This window comes from Eretmochelys imbricata, chromosome 4 (assembly GCF_965152235.1).
Source record: "Eretmochelys imbricata isolate rEreImb1 chromosome 4, rEreImb1.hap1, whole genome shotgun sequence".
In the NCBI taxonomy this organism is placed as follows: domain Eukaryota; kingdom Metazoa; phylum Chordata; order Testudines; family Cheloniidae; genus Eretmochelys; species Eretmochelys imbricata.
Window position 1 is genome coordinate 10,678,037 of NC_135575.1, and position 17,385 is coordinate 10,695,421.

General features: G+C 43.4%; 1 protein-coding gene across 1 annotated transcript in view; it reads right to left on the bottom strand.

Moving 5' to 3' along the window:
• Nucleotides 1-3,160: 3,160 nt before the first annotated feature.
• The window catches only part of TECRL (trans-2,3-enoyl-CoA reductase like), a 119,100-nt gene continuing 104,875 nt past the window's right edge, over nucleotides 3,161-17,385 (bottom strand). The window contains exons 10-13 of the mRNA XM_077814313.1: nucleotides 16,303-16,388; nucleotides 14,071-14,116; nucleotides 5,123-5,178; nucleotides 3,161-3,349 (exon numbers count right to left, since the gene is read on the bottom strand). Coding sequence (XP_077670439.1) covers nucleotides 3,161-3,349; nucleotides 5,123-5,178; nucleotides 14,071-14,116; nucleotides 16,303-16,388 — 377 coding nt within the window. The remainder of the gene's footprint in view (nucleotides 3,350-5,122; nucleotides 5,179-14,070; nucleotides 14,117-16,302; nucleotides 16,389-17,385) is intronic.

Sequence of the window (17,385 nt, forward strand, 5' to 3'; positions counted from 1 at the left end):
TTGGACCAAAGCAGATGAACTTTGTATGCCCAGATCCCCGTGGGGCGCTTAGCGGTTTGGCATTTTTACCAAATACAAATAATCAAATGATCGGATATTTCTCTTTTTTCACCAGCTGAGCCGATGTACATATTGCATGCATGTAAAGTGTCAAACAAAGAGGCTAACGATTCATGTGCGCAGGGAAAAGAAAACTCAGGCTGATACAGGTTAGGACTTTTTAACATACGTTTATCAAACCACAGTGGCACTGAGCAAACGTTCCCACAAATCCTTCGCTCTGTGAAGGTTAATCTTCTTATTAATTATGTGCATGAGGGGACTCAACCAAGACTTTTCACAACAATAAGAACAAAGAGCAGATATTCGTTCTGATGCAATCACAACCTAAAACTTCATTTCTGTTTATCTGTGCAAATCCTCAAATGAGCATATTGCACATTCCTCTAAAACCTTTAATGGATGCTGACGATGAGGAATGTGCGTTAAAGACAAATCTTGCAGCGAACTAAAAAATAGAAAAGATCTGCAAATAAAACACTGCACAGGAAATACTGTCTTGTTGGAAAACTCTTTACGGCTTGAATTTGCTTTGACTTTAGCAGCACTTTTGGCAACTATAACTAGATATAAATAGGTCTGTAGTTTTCTTTCCCTTCTATATTGATCTACAAGTCTTTGCATTCAGTGATTTTATTTTAATACCACTTAACTATCACAGTAGGCTCTCTTTGATATCAGGCTGCTTTATATAGGCTCCTAGTGTGATAAAAGCAGGTTCAGAGTCATTTAAATTATACAAAACGATGTGAAATTAAGAGTCTTTTGATGATAGAGTTTTAAAAGAGTTTTAAAAATGAGGGGAAACTCCTTTTATTCATCTGTCCTACTAGGTCTCTTTTTGGCTATATTTTCACCATAAAAGGATGGCGTTACTACTCTCATTCTTTTATAGTCAGCTAATATGGAAAGTGGAGGATATAGTGTATGTCTTGTATGGCAGGCATTAACTATACACCCCTGTCAAGGTTCCTTCCCCACTCTGAACTCTAGGGTACAGATGTGAGGACCTGCATGAAAACCCCCCTAAGCTTATTCTTACCAGCTTTGGTTAAAAACTTCCCCAAGGTACAAACGTTGCCTTGTCCTTGAACTGTATGCTGCCACCACCAAGCGTTTTAAACAAAAAACAGGAAAAGAGCCCACTTGGAGACATCTTCCCACAAAATATCCCCCCAAGCCCTAAACCCCCTTTCCTGGGGAAGGCTTGATAAGAATCCTCACCAACTGGTTCAGCTGAACACAGACCCAAACCCTTGGATCTTAAGAACAATGAAAAATCAATCAGGTGCTTAAAAGAAGAATTTTAATGAAAGAAAAGGTAAAAGAATCACCTCTGTAAAATCAGGATAGTAGCTACCTTACAGGGTAATCAGATTCAAAACATAGAGAATCCCTCTAGGCAAAATCTTAAGTTACAAAAGACACTAAAACAGGAATATACATTCATAGAATCATAGAATCATAGAATATCAGGGTTGGAAGGGACCCCTGAAGGTCATCTAGTCCAACCCCCTGCTCGAAGCAGGACCAATTCCCAGTTAAATCATCCCAGCCAGGGCTTTGTCAAGCCTGACCTTAAAAACCTCTAAGGAAGGAAATTCTACCACCTCCCTAGGTAACGCATTCCAGTGTTTCACCACCCTCTTAGTGAAAAAGTTTTTCCTAATATCCAATCTAAACCTCCCCCACTGCAACTTGAGACCATTACTCCTCGTTCTGTCATCTGCTACCATTGAGAACAGTCTAGAGCCATCCTCTTTGGAACCCCTTTTCAGGTAGTTGAAAGCAGCTATCAAATCCCCCCTCATTCTTCTCTTCTGCAGGCTAAACAATCCCAGCTCCCTCAGCCTCTCCTCATAAGTCATGTGTTCTAGACCCCTAATCATCTTTGTTGCCCTTCGCTGGACTCTCTCCAATTTATCCACATCCTTCTTGTAGTGTGGGGCCCAAAACTGGACACAGTACTCCAGATGAGGCCTCACCAATGTCGAATAGAGGGGAACGATCACGTCCCTCGATCTGCTCGCTATGCCCCTACTTATACATCCCAAAATGCCATTGGCCTTCTTGGCAACAAGGGCACACTGCTGACTCATATCCAGCTTCTCGTCCACTGTCACCCCTAGGTCCTTTTCCGTAGAACTGCTGCCTAGCCATTCGGTCCCTAGTCTGTAGCGGTGCATTGGGTTCTTCCATCCTAAGTGTAGGACCCTGCACTTATCCTTATTGAACCTCATCAGATTTCTTTTGGCCCAATCCTCCAATTTGTCTAGGTCCTTCTGTATCCTATCCCTGCCCTCCAGCGTATCTACCACTCCTCCCAGTTTAGTATCATCCGCAAATTTGCTGAGAGTGCAATCCACACCATCCTCCAGATCATTTATGAAGATATTGAACAAAACCGGCCCCAGGACCGACCCTTGGGGCACTCCACTTGATACCGGCTGCCAACTAGACATGGAGCCATTGATCACTACCCGTTGAGCCCGACAATCTAGCCAGCTTTCTACCCACCTTATAGTGCATTCATCCAGCCCATACTTCCTTAACTTGCTGACAAGAATACTGTGGGAGACCGTGTCAAAAGCTTTGCTAAAGTCAAGAAACAATACATCCACTGCTTTCCCTTCATCCACAGAACCAGTAATCTCATCATAAAAGGCGATTAGATTAGTCAGGCATGACCTTTCCTGATCACTTTCCTCTCATGCAAGTGCATCAGGATTGATTCTTTGAGGACCTGCTCCATGATTTTTCCAGGGACTGAGGTGAGGCTGACTGGCCTGTAGTTCCCAGGATCCTCCTTCTTCCCTTTTTTAAAGATTGGCACTACTTTAGCCTTTTTCCAGTCATTCCACCCAGCACAGCTTATTTTACCAGCCATTAAACAAAAGAATATCTAACACATTTTCTAGCTAGATTATTTATAGATTACTTACTAATTTTACAGGAGTATTAAGGCTGCATTCCTGATCTGTTCCCAGCAAAAGCATTACACGGAAAGACCAAACCCTTTGTTCCCCCCTCCAGATTTGAAAGAATCTTGTCCCCTCATTGGCCATTTTCAGTCAGGAGCCAGCGGGGTTACCTTAGCTTCTTAACCCTTTACGGGTGAAAGGATTTTGCCTCTGGCCAGGAGGATTTTATAGCACTGTACACAGAAAGTCTTTGGTTGCCTTCCAAAGTTAAGCTTGTCTCCTGTTGCTAGCTGGTTGCTGCACCTACAGTCTGTGAGAACGACTTTTCCGGTGCAGGGTGGGATGAGATGTATCAACGTCAACTCTGCCTTGAATATATAATAGAATTCAGATAATATAGCCCTCATTCTTTGCCTACATAATCAGGAGGCAATTGCCCTATTCCCCTCTACATAGGGATCTGGATTCCAATAATCACCCATTCCAGGGGTTAATTCCTCCTAAAGGAGCAAAAGACAATGGGAGACAGGCATATATATCTGAAGGTGTAAGACACTTTGAATAAAGGGTGTCAGATTAACTGAGATTGAAATCCACATTCCCTAAAACAGAAGGCTCTGATGCTTACCAAAGTCTTCAAGCAATCTGAGAGGAGTTGACTTGCTGGCTGGGGTACCCTATCATGGCTGGGTGTACTGTAGCAGGGTCTAGTGCCAACAGCTGCCTCTGACCCTGTAATGGTCTCTCTCTGCTTGTGACTCACTCAACTCTCTGGCCAGGTCATTTCTAGTCCCGTCCCTCCCTTCCAGGATAACACAAAGTCTAACAAACAGAAGGTCAAGGCCCTCACAGCAGGTTTCAGCCCTCTGATTCTGGGCTCTGTGGTTTGTACACCCCCTTGAAAGTCTTAGGGCTTTCAAAAGTCTGTAGCTCCTTAGATCAAGGGGTTTCATGCCTCCTTTCTCTGTGGCTGGTAGGGGAGCTCAGGCTCTCCCTCAAAACTGGGTTTCAGCTCAGTAACCCTGTATCAAGCAGGCAAGGTATGTCTATACAGACCAGCATACTGCTTCCTCCCTGGGCTTCTTCCTACCTCAGCCTGCCTGCAGGCCTTTCCCACAGATCCGTCCTCGGCCCCCTCCATACCTGTATTCTTCCCAGACTCCACAACTCCCTCTAGTCACCCATCTTTCAGGGCAGGGACTGACAGGGCTCCCCCGTGAAGTCCTCCCAACAAATCCCAAAGATATAAATGTAAACCACATCTTCTCCCCTTGGGCTTGAACTTTCATCCCGCTTACATTTCTCCTGTGTTGTTTCTCAGCTGAGCACCTCCCTGGGTTTTCTCCCTGGCAGTCCAGATCCAGACCTTTTATCAAGGCTCCCTTCTACTGCTTGCTCCATCTAGTGGCTTCTCCCTGCCTCTCCTGGCCTCTTGTCAGAGTCTCCTGATCAGGGGAGGATCCCAAAGCCAACTCTTCCCCCAGGTTTCCTCTTCCCTCTACTGTCCTGTGGTCCTTCCCTGACCCTGTGTGGGTATTTCTTCTCCCTACAGGCCTTTCTACTGCCCAGAGAGGGACTGCAAGGTTCTTTCTCCCTCTCCTTGCAGCTCTCCTCCTAGTCTGGTCTTTTGCACTTTATTGTAACCACCCAACTCTTCCCCACACTGGGACTCATTTTTAATTGGTGCAACCAGGTACCCTAATTAAGCTCTCCAGCTCTATTTAACTCCTTCAGAACGAGTGTGAAGTACACACTGATGTTAAACTCTGAGACAGGAATTTCGCATCATTTGCATGTGGATAGAATTCCCATCTTACCGCCTGGCTACAGGAAAGTAGAGAACAGAAATGAGGGGGAGAGGGGGGGGACTATAAGTCCAATAAACTGGTTTAATGAGTAATTTGCTGTTTGCCCCAGAAAACAAACAAATTTCCTGCTACCCCAAGATACCCAAACCAACTACCTTTCTCCCCAGATATGAAGCTTTACATTTATCTGCCTTATGAAACGTGCACTGTCTCTTCATATGTAGTTAGCCTGTCTTGTTTCTTTAAAATAATGTTTTGTTCTGTTGTAAGTCCTCAAGGATGTGAAATGCTTACTTATATATAATCAAAGACTGTACAGACTGGGCCCATTACCTTCAGAGGAACCAGAAAGGATTTTGTTGGTTTCCTTTCTAAATGATTGTCCAACTCTAGAAATGACAGCGAAGAGAATATTAAAAGATACAAGCAACTAACCAGGGTATGCCTTTGAAACAGTAAAAGAAATTTCTTAAAAAGGGGGAAGTTCCAATATATAGTCTGAGTAATACAGGCAAACACAAAAATACAATCCTTCAAATGAATTAAACATAAAAAGCCTCTAAGTAAAGCAGAGAAGAAATGTATTATACACCGTTGCCCTCTTCTGTGTATTGATGGAAGCAACATAGAAACAGCTAAGAGCCAGAGCTATTTGGTAAGTGTCCAGTAGAGACAGGATGGCAGCTATCCCTCTGACAGACCCTCAATCCAGATATATAAAACTGAGGACACTGTGTGAGATACTAAATCCATGTGGCTAGTCTCTCTCCTCCTCCATGGTTACAGGATTGAGAAGAGGAGTTTGCAGAACCCACAAAAGAAGCTGCAGGACCATGAAGTGCTGCCAGACGCTTGACCAGCCCCCATGGATGGACTTTCTTCTAGCCCCATGCTGATCACCAAGTTTTCTAATTGCATTTACTTACAATAATCAGTATCTCTCATTTGTTTTTCACCACACTTTCAGTAGTTCTCCAAAGCATTTGTTTTAAGGTAATCTTACTAATGTGATCCCTGCAGTTTATTTTTTAGTACAAAATACAAAAAAATTGCTTAAAGCAATAGTCTGAAGTTGTCTTAGGCCAATCTGCTTGGACTTACAAAGAGGAACCATGCATATAGCATTGCTTTGTTAAAATATAGCACTGATCAGTTAAAATCCAAAATATGCTTCCTTGCGATCTCACTATGCTCACCAAGGAACTTTTAATTACTTATATTAAAGAACAAAAAGAGAAATACAATCTTTGAAATGAAATTTCACCACTGCTTCTTGATTCTGCAGTTTGTGGGGCCATATTATTAATTGTCCATCAGTACTGAGTGAGCCTCCAGGAATTCATGAAAATATCTATGAATCCCTAGAATTATCACATATTTTAGTATGAACAGTTATTCATCTGAGACTGGAAACAGCAAGTTCATTCTTCACTCGTCATCATTCAATATTCGTTATTGTCCAGCTTCAAAAGTTTCAGTCATCCAATCAGGGAGCAGCAAAAAGACCATGTGACTTAGGTGACCAGTCATTTACACACCAAATAGTGAATAACTGAAATGAGCAATTCAGAGCAACCCATTTGACATGAGCTATTTGGTGACTGCGTAGGAATAATGACTACATTTCTAGAAATCGATATCCGTTTGCAAAATTTCATGAGCTGAATAAAGTCTTAAATTTGCAACCAGTATTTTTCTCTGCAATAAACAGCTGATCAGATAAATAAATAAAAAAATACTATTGTTGTGATGTTTTGCAAGCATTCCCGCCCATATTAGAGGTTTTAACAATTAATAATAGAATAATAATTCATAAACCACCACAGAGATAACCATATCACTAAATAGACCCTGAAAACCTAAAGAGAAAGAAGTAAACAGATGGAGGAAGAAAAATGGAAACATTCTGATAATCTGGTGGCTCATACCAACACAACTTCGATATTGTTATGCACAGAGAACTGGAACTGTACTATTGGAACCATTAGCAATTATCTTCAAGAACTCATGGAGGACAGGTCAGGTCCCAGAGGACCGGAGAAGGGCAAACATATTACCTATCCTTAAAAAGGTGAACAAAGAGGACTTGGGGATTTATAGATCAGTCAGCCTAACTTTGATACCTGAAAAGATACTGGACCAAATGATTAAATAATCAATTTGTAAACCCCTAGAGGATAACATGGTGATAAGTAAATAGCCAACATGAATTTGTCAAGAACAAAATTGTGTCACCCCAACCTAATTTCCCTCTTTGACTCGGTTTCTGGCCTGATAGGTGGAAAGGGGATGGGGGAAACTAGAGGTATATTTTCTCTTTAGAAAAACGAGACTGAGGGTGGACCTGATAACAGGCTCCGCACATGTTAAGGGCTGTTATAAAGAGGACATTCATCAATTGTTTTCCATGTCCGCTGAAGCTAGGAGAAGAAGTAATTGGCTTAATCTGCAGCGAGAGAGATTTAGGCTATTCATAAATTCCAAAGCCAGAAGGAACCATTGTTATCATCAAGTCTGACCTCCTGGCCACAGAACTTCCTCCAAATAATTCCTAGAACATATCTTTCAGAAAAAAAATCCAATCTTTAATGTAAAAGTTGCTTTCTAACTATAAGGATAGTTAAATGCTGGAATAGTTACCAAAGGAGGCTGGGGGATCCTGGTCATCAGAGGTTTTTAAAATAGGTTAGACAACCACCTGTCAGGGATGGTCTAGATCTATTTTCTCCTGCCTCAGAGCAGGGGGATGGACTAGGTGACCTTTTGAGGTCCCTTTAAACCCTATATTGGTAAGAGTCTATAAAACACATCTTTACAAATAATGTACTTAGAAGTTGGAACACAAAAGCAAACAGCAAATATCATCTTCTAAAATAGATCTTTATTATGGGACATTATATTCGCTAATTGGTTGTTCACAGTGATTCTGGTATATCTATTGGTAGCAATGAAAAAAAAATGCTAGGTGTTAACAGCTCACCAGTTTAAAAAAATATATGGGAAATTATGTATTTACATTACCAAAATTAAATGAAATTACTCTTTACATACATCATCCTTACACAGGATTTACTTGGTATGCACCATGTCATTACACAGTCCTAATCTGTTTCAGTGTAATCCACTGTGTTTTACTGAAAGGACTAAGATATGTGCATCTCCCAGGATTTATGGGTCCACCAATGATGTTGTCGTAGCCAAAAATTCATATATGTCTTTCCATTTCATCATTACCTTAAACAGTTTTCAACTCAACCTTTCTCCTTATTTCCTTCTCTTTTTACCCTAGCCATATAACCAAACTCAGTTATATTCTCCCTAGTTTTCCAATTTTTTAAAACAACATATTTCACTGTATCTACCAGTCTAGCAGAATTGATGAAACTTACAATGTGGCTTGGCTACTATTTCACTTGAATATTTATAACAGATACTATAGTAACACATGTAACTCGTTGCTTGTCTTGCTAACAGGATAAACACTGCAAGCCTGTAGATTAGACATCTGAAGAGGGATATGAACCCAATTTACTGGACAAATTAACTTTGTTAGAGCACTTGAGAATGGTACTGCTAGGCAAGATAACAGTTTCTCTCAGAGCCTGAACTTGTCCTGCTTTGCTACTGTAGCTTGGTTCTACACTAATGATTGAAGTTTTCAGCCAGGCTTTTTGACCTGCCATGAGGATGTGAGAAGCATCTATTCAGGTGCCAAATAAATAGAATGAAGAACTGAAGATGTGGGGTTAAGTGCATTAATGCTTCATGAGGCAACTCTGGCCCCTTTACTCTCCAAAGCTACTACAATTCCATCATACCGTGCCTCTAAAAATTGTGTTACTCCGTATTAATGAGTCATTGACTTGCAAATGAATTTACTTTGAGTTTCCAGGGATTTGAATAAAAGATCTTCCCTTTTGAAGAATAATGACACTCAAAAAAAGCAAAGCAAAGAAAGAACTGACTAAGCAACTCAAACCAGGCCTTATTTCCAAAAGCAACCTCAAGATGCACACGACGCCAAACAAGATCCATGAAGCGCTGCCCATTTGCACCAGCTGAGTACCTGTCCGGGCATGTTTGAACCAAGATAGGCACTGAATTCAGGTGGGGATCCTCTCCCCTTCAGTAATAATTAGTATTTAGGTACAAGGTACATCTCAGGATCTCCAAGTGCTTTATAGAGGGTAAGTGTTAGTCTGAGATGGAAACTCTGGGGCACTGAGAGGTTACAGACCAATTTGTGATCCCATTACTCACACCGAGTAGAAACTTACTGCACAAACAGTTCCATTAATTCTGGTGTGACTAATTCAGCATGAGAGATGGTGTCATAATCTGGATTTAAGTGATTTACTCATGGCAACAGACCACATACGTGGTAAGGTGGGCCATACTTGGGGTGACCCTAAACCTGGGACTACCAGAAGCCGGGAGGGGAAGAGGGGGATGGATCACACCATAACTGCCCTGTTTTGAGCACTCCCCCAGATGCTCTGCTACCGGCCACTGTCAGAAGACAGGATACTGGGCTAGATGGACCATTGGTCTGACCCATTGTGGTCGTGCTTATGTTCATAAGACTGGAATTAGAACTTCATTTGCCTGATACTCACTCGATCCACTTAGGCCATGCTGCCTCCTAGAAACAAAAAAAAACAGACTTCTCCACAGTGCTGACTTTAAGCCAGTTTGCATCGTCAAACAACTTGGTAGTAGTCAGGAATCAATTCAGTAAAACAAAACTTCAAAGCTACCCTAATTGTGTTACTACTGTATAAACCAACACTGTTTGTTGGTACAGTTTAGAAGGATTTACACAGAGCATGCTGCTTTGAATACAGTTAAAGCTGTGGCATTTCCTGCAATGCAAAACACTCAGAATCTGATCTGCATTTGGTTTGAACCTTAAAAGGGCCAGATCTTCACATGGAGTAGATCAGCATCACCCCACTGGCTTGAAACAGAGCAACACCCATTATACCAGCTGACGATCTGGCCCAACATTCACAAGCCAGATTTTCTTCTCTTCCTGATTAGCTCCATTGCACAAAATCTAATTAAATCATATCTTCTAACACAAACCGAGGGTTCAAAGCCAGATTCTGTTCACTTAATTCAAAACGCCCCATTCTGATGTAAATTGTCTGAAAATGATACCCAACAATTCTTGCCTAAGCCCTCTTTGGTTACTAAATGAAAGGGTTCATTGGTTTCCAGAATCAGTTCTCAAACACTGAATATGGGTTTCTAGTGCTTGAAGAGCTTAGAAGATGAATGGAATCATGGCTGTTTTCCTAAGCACACCCATATTATATTTCTTCAGGTAGAGCTTGTGTTTCTTTTGGGCCCAGAGGGCCATCTGGATGGCCATCAGGAAAGCAAAAACTCCAACTGCAAAGAAGAAAACGTCTGTCAACAACACTCATAATTACCATGAATAAAATGGAAGGTGGATCTCTACAGCATGAGTCACTCGCATCACAGTGTTTTAAATTACATTTCCTAAGCATGTCTGTGTATCTTACATACCCCATGTGACAGACCCAGACCAGTGGGGTACAGGAGTCTGCTAGAAGGCAGATATACTGGCCACTGAATGAACAGTTTTCTATTCCCTGAGTGACCAGAACAGGGGCTGCAATAGAGCAATCAAGAACCTGCTAGAACCAATTAAGACAGGCAAGCTAATTAAGACACCTAGAGCCAATTAAAAACCTACTACAATCAATTATGGCAGGCAGACTAATCAGGACACCTGGTTTAAAAAGGACCTCCCATCAGTTAGGGGAGGGTGTGCAAGGAGAAGGGAGTGAGAAGGTGTGCTGCTGGAGGACTGAGGAGTACAAGCGTGATCAGGCTTCAGGAGGATGATCCTGTGGTGAGGGAAAGAAGGTGTTGGGAGGAGGCCATGGGGAAGTAGCCCAGGTCGTTGTAGCTGTTGCACAGCTGTTACAAGAGACACTGTAGACAGCTGCAATCCACAGGGCCCTGGGCTGGAACCTGGATTAGAGGGTGGGCCCAGGTTTCCCCCATCCCCCTCAACTCCCTATTTGAGACAAGAGGAGGTGACCTGGATTGTGGGTCCCACCAGAGGGGAAGGTCTCTGGCCTGTTCCCCGATCCACTAGGTGGGTCAGCAGAGACTGCGGGGATTGTTCTCCTCCCTTTCTCTATGGTGGCCAGTGATGAGGTTAGCTGAGTGAACGGCAGGTTTGAGCCACTAGCAAAAGTAGCCAAACTGAGGGTGGCCGTGAATCTCTGAGGCGAGCAAATCCGCCAATAAGCACAGGACCCACCAAGGCAGAGGAGGAACTTTTGTCACACCCATCATTGTCTAGAGTTGGGTGAGGAATGGTTTTCCCATTCTGGGAGAATTTTTGACTTTAACAATATTTCCTGTTTCAAATTAGGGTGAAAAGTAAAAAATCTAAAAAATTTTCATTGGGAAAAAAATCGGATTGGGTCCATTGAAACATTTAGCTTTGACTTTAACCTTTTTGACATTTTTCTTAAATTCACTGTAAATTAACTTAAATTTGAAACAAAAAGTTGTTTCACACCAAAATCAGAAATTTTGTTTTGCCATTGTTGAAATGGGACGTTTTGACAATTTCAATGCTTTATTTTTCCCCCAAAATAAACGATTTCCAAATTGGAAACTCATCAAAATCAACCTTTTCCTGCAAAAAGTTTTGGTTTCTGAGAAGCCTCATTTTCTGTTGAAAAAATATTTCATCAAAAAATTCACGACCAGTGCTATCACCCTAGTATCTGCGTACCTCCTGGTCTTTTAATGTACTTATCCTCGCCATATCTCTGTGAGGTAGGGCAGGGCTGTTATCCCCATTGTACAGACGAGGAGATGAGGCATTGAGAGGCTAAGTGACTTGCCCCAGGTTACACAGGAAGTCTGTGACTGAGGGAGAGCTTGTGCCCAGGTCACTCACACAATGCCCTCAACACTGGACAATTCTCCCTTACTATTTTGAATAGCCATGTAATTTGGATGGGAACTATTACAGGGGGAGGTTGATGTGAGCTGTTGAATTCTCTGGTTCATTGATCGTGGATTATATTCAAATATAATTTAGGCTATTCATTTTGTTCAGTTATGTCAAGGGCATCCAGGCCCTAATCCAGAAAAAAAAATCCCCACTGCTTATTTTTAAGCATGTGAGTAGACACATGGGGTAAAATCTTGACCCTCCTGAAGTCAATGGGGGTTTTTGCTATGGACTTCACTGGGGCCAGGATTTCATGTGCTTGAAGCTAAGAATTCTCACCCGTCAAGGGGCATGTCAAGTTACTACCTTTCCTGCCTGTCTGAGGGGTGATCTCTCTGTGGCAGTGTGCCCCGACTCTTGTTTTAAGGCCCTCATCCAATGCCCATTGAAGTGAAAGAAGACAGTCACATTGACTTCAGTGGGTGCTAAATCAGATCCTAAAGGCACAATCTAGTCTGTCAGAAAAAAAGACCATTGGCATTAATAAAGGTACCTACCACTATTGGGGGAGGGATAGCTCTGTGCTTTGAGCATTGGCCTGCTAAACCCAGGGTTGTGAGTTCAATCCTTGAGGGGGCCACTAAGGGATCTGGGCCAAAAATTGGGGATTATGCCTGCTTTGAGCATTGGGGATTGTGCCTGCTTTGATAAGGGCCCTCCTGAGGTCCCTTCCAACCCTGATATTCTATGATCCTATACTAGGCATATAAAGCCTGAGACCATAAGATATGCCTAAACTGCAGCCCAAGGGGTAACTGCAACATGGGTTAGATGTACCTGCACTAGCTTTACCTATGCCAGCATATCCAAAAATATTAGTGTGGACGTGGACATCAGGCTAGTAACATTTGTGCCTAGGGTTCCCGGCATGCTTGTACAGCTTGAGCTAAAGCCCAAGCTTCATGTCTACACTGCTGCTTTGAGCTGTGCTGGTGGAGGTCTGCGTATCCATGCTGCAATCACACCACGGATTGCAGTGGAGACATACCCTAAGTGTACGTCAGACAGGACAGAAGGTATGAAGAACATTAGCACGTGGTGGCGGAGAGATACCAGTGTCATGACACGCTTATGTTCCCACAGACGACACCGATCAATTTTAACCTACATAAGTCGGTAGCCACTTTGAGAAGGCTCCATTAATCTGGCTTCCAGAAAGTGCTCCAATACAAAGCGCTAGGCGCTAACAAGGCAAGAGAGTGGAAAGTGTTGCAGGGAAGAATACAATTAATGGAAGAAGAATTAGAACAGCCCAGGGCATCAGACGTGAACACGACTGTATCATTTAGCAAAACAAAAAGCCCGTAGCTTGAAGGGCACTGCTAAGCTGTGGTACCTCAGGGCCAGCAGGGGAAGGATAAGTATCCTGCAGCTCATTCCGTTACTTGCCTCTTAACTCAATAGCACCATGACCCTCGCTACACATTCACCTCTTTCCCAGAGTAACTATCTATAAAGCTTTTTGGAAAATATTTTTGTTTACATTGTGATAAATGAAGAAAAATCATTTTCAGATAGCTTGTCATGAAAATTGTCATCCAGTCTTGAAATCACGTTTATTTAATGTTTCAAAGTATTTTTTTAATCGCAAAATTTTGCGTGTAGCATTTCTTATTTTCTGGTAACAAAAAAAAGAAATATTTTTAAATGAATTTTTTGGTCAGCTTAGCCACATGGGGTTAGATTTCCAGAGGAATTTAGACACCTCAAGATACAGATAGGCCCCTGGTGGCATTTTCAAAAGATTCTATGCAGGCTTTCAATGGGAGTTAGGTGCCTAACTCACTTAAGCACGTCTGTAAATCCCAAGAGGCTCCTATCTGCATCTTTAGGTGCCTCAGTGCCTTTGGAAATCTGGTCCCTGGGTGAAATTTCTTTTAAATAAAGTCCAATTAAAAAAAAAAAAACAGAGAATGTCATGAACAAAGATTAATGGTAAATGAAAATAAAATCTATCAAATTTTTGATAAAATTTCAGATTTCTTTTATTTGCAAAATATTTTAAAAGAATAATTTTTCACAAAAATCACTGATGTACAAAAAAGGCAAGTGTTCAACCACCACAACAACTGTTTTTGGAAAATTTTGACCAGCTCCACCCGGTATCCAGCTTCCTAAAGATGACACTTTGAAGAGTAATGTGATAGGGCTACAATGGAGGATTTGATGGTGATAGTCCATCAATTATTCTTTGGGGTGATTGTAGGTTTACGAAACTCACCTTTGCCAATAACGCATTTATATGTTATTTGCTTCCAGTTCACAATTGTCTTACCTGGCAGTGTTTGTGTCATCACCGTAAAACTAATCCAAGACCCAATCTATATGAAGAAAAAGAATTGTTAATCCTGTCTGTGGCAAGGTTTTGACTGCACTTTGTGCACAATGGCTCCCACTGCCATCCACTGGAAGAAGAGACAGTTGGGTATCTTCACAGCACTGTAGATAAGAGGTAGGAGGAGTTGGGTGGCTGGATAAAAGGTGAGCATCCAATGCTTCAGATGGGAGTGAGGGAATCATCTGCACGGGAGGGTAGGGGTGACTCTGAGGGTCAGTTGGGAGCATTTTTTCTGGGGAGAAGGATGCAAAAAAGGGCTACTAGAATGATCAGAGGAATGGAAAACCTGCCTTATGAGAGGAGACTCAAAGAGCTGGGCTTGTTTAGCCGAACCAAACGAAGGCTGAGGGGAGATATGATTGCTCTCTATAAATACATCAGAGGGATAAATACCAGGGAGGGGGAGGAGTTAAAGTTAAGCGCCAATATGAACACAAGAACAAATGCTGTCAAGGTTCCTCCCCCACTCTGAACGCTAGGGTACAGATGTGGGGACCTGCATGAAAAACCTCCTAAGCTTATCTTTACCAGCTTAGGTCAAAACTTCCCCAAGGTACAAAATATTCCACCCTTTGTCCTTGGATTGGCCACTACCACCACCAAACTAATACTGGTTACTGGGGAAGAGCTGCTTGGACGCGTCCTTCCCCCCAAAATACTTCCCAAAACCTTGCACCCCACTTCCTGGACAAGGTTTGGTAAAAAGCCTCACCAATTTGCGTAGGTGACTACAGACCCAGACCCTTGGATCTTAAGAACAATGAACAATCCTCCCAACACTTGCACCCCCCCTTTCCTGGGAAATGTTGGATAAAATGCCTCACCAATTTGCATAGGTGACCACAGACCCAGACCCTTGGATCTTAAGAACAATGAACAATCCTCCCAACACTTGCACCCCCCCTTTCCTGGGAAATGTTGGATAAAATGCCTCACCAATTTGCATAGGTGACCACAGACCCAAACCCTTGGATCTGAGAACAATGAAAAAGCATTCAGTTTTCTTACAAGAAGACTTTTAATAAAAATAGAAGTAAATAGAAATAAAGAAATCCCCCCTGTAAAATCAGGAGGGTAGATATCTTACAGGGTAATTAGATTCAAAAACATAGAGAACCCCTCTAGGCAAAACCTTAAGTTACAAAAAAGATACACAGACAGAAATAGTTATTCTATTCCGCACAGTTCTTTTCTCAGCCATTTAAAGAAATCATAATCTAACACATACCTAGCTAGATTACTTACTAAAAGTTCTAAGACTCCATTCCTGGTCTATCCCCGGCAAAGACAGAATATAGACAGACACACAGACCCTTTGTTTCTCTCCCTCCTCCCAGCTTTTGAAAGTATCTTGTCTCCTCATTGGTCATTTTGGTCAGGTGCCAGCGAGGTTACCTTTAACTTCTTAACCCTTTACAGGTGAGAGGAATTTTCCTCTGGCCAGGAGGGATTTCAAAGGGGTTTACCCTTCCCTTTATATTTATGACAAATGCATATATATAAATGGCCACTAAATTTAGGCTTGACATTAGACAAAGTTTTCTAATCATCAGAGGAGGGAAGTTCTGGAACAGCCTTCCAAGGGAGGTGGGGGTAGGGGGGCGACAAAATACCTAACTGGTTTCAAGACCAAACTTGATACATTTATGGAGGGGATGGTATGATGGGACTACCTACAATGGTATGTGGACCATCGGTGACTGCCAGTGGCAAAAATCCCCAATGGCCAGCGATGGGATGCTAGGTGGGGAGGGCTCTGAGTTACTACAGTGAATTCTTTCCCAAGTATCTGACTGGTGGGTCATACCCACTTGCTCAGGGTCTAACTAATCGCCACATTTGGGGTCTGTAAGGAATTTCCCCTCAAGTCAGATTGGCAGAGACCCTGGTGGGGCGGTGGCGTTGACTTCCTCTGCAGGTTTAAAGTAGTGTATATGGCGGATTCTCTGTAACTTGAAGTCTTTAAATCATGCTTTGAGGACTTTAGTAACTCAGCCAGAGGCTAGGGGGTCTGTTACAGGAGGGCAAGGTTCTGTGGCCTGTGATGTGTCTGGAGTCAAGGGGACTGCACTAAAGAGGAGGGATGTTCATTGTGGGCAAGGCTTGGTGCACCTGGGCAGTGACCTGACTGGGCTGCCCCTCCCCCAGGCAGAGAAGAAAACAGCATACCTCGTATGTGTAGTTGGGACAGGAAACCAGTGTGAATAGCCATGTGAAGGGGTTGTAAGTTGGACTTGGAAAAGAGGTTTTATTTCCTTTGGGAAAGAAGAAAACACAAACAAACCCACAATGTAAGTACAGCAGGGATCATTGCATGTATGATGGCCACCGTTTGCACCGACACACGGGGGAAGGAAGGAAACTGCAGAGCTAAAAGCACAAGTTCCCACAGCACGAGCTGGGGCTGCAACAGACTCCTGTGCTCTGGGGCTCAGAGGACCAATATGACATGCTGGCCAGTGAGTCTCACATACTCCCTACAAACATGCAGAGAGACACTGCTCTCAGGATGGGACCATTCGCCACCTCAGAGCAGAACCAGTAGGCTCATGCATAGTGGCTGAAGTTGCCATCAGGTGTAACCATAGGACTGACAGAACCTGCTGGCACCAGTGCTTGAGTCCTGAAAAAAGAAGTGCCAGAACTCACTTCTCCCTGGGAGCCCTGTTGACACTGGTCCACGGGCAGCAAATGGAGATGTGGGGGCACTATACTCCTGCCAGGACCCTTCGGCCTGTGGAGCGGTAAAAGGAGAGAAGAAGGGGGTCTGGCCATAGGGGAGGCAGGGACAGGGGTGCAACAAAGTAGGAGGGTGCAGCTTCCTTTCCTGGCTGTGATGGAGTCAGCAGTGCAGGGCAGCCAGGCACCCAGGAGGAAGCAGGCTGGGGCACCCACATCCCTGCCCAGTGAGGAAGCCCCTGATGTCTTTCTGGTGCTTTGGGCTGGGTATGGAGGCCCTGGTGCTTTCCCCTGCCCTGGGTGGGGCAGCAGCCATGGGGAGGAGGGGGAGCTGTGGGCTGAATGCGGGGATTTCCCATGCAGAACAGGGGCGCTGGGAGGCTGTGGTACCTCTCTCTGCACTCTCCCGGCTGTGCCCTGCCCTGGCAGTGGTACCAGGCTCAGCAAATCCCAATGCTTCCTTTAGCTCAGTATGTTCCAGCACTTATGTCCCAGGCCCCCAGTGCCAGGCCACTTTCCTCCCGTACGGGCTGTCTTGGGCATGGCCGGGAGGAGAGGCAGAAGCTGCTGGCC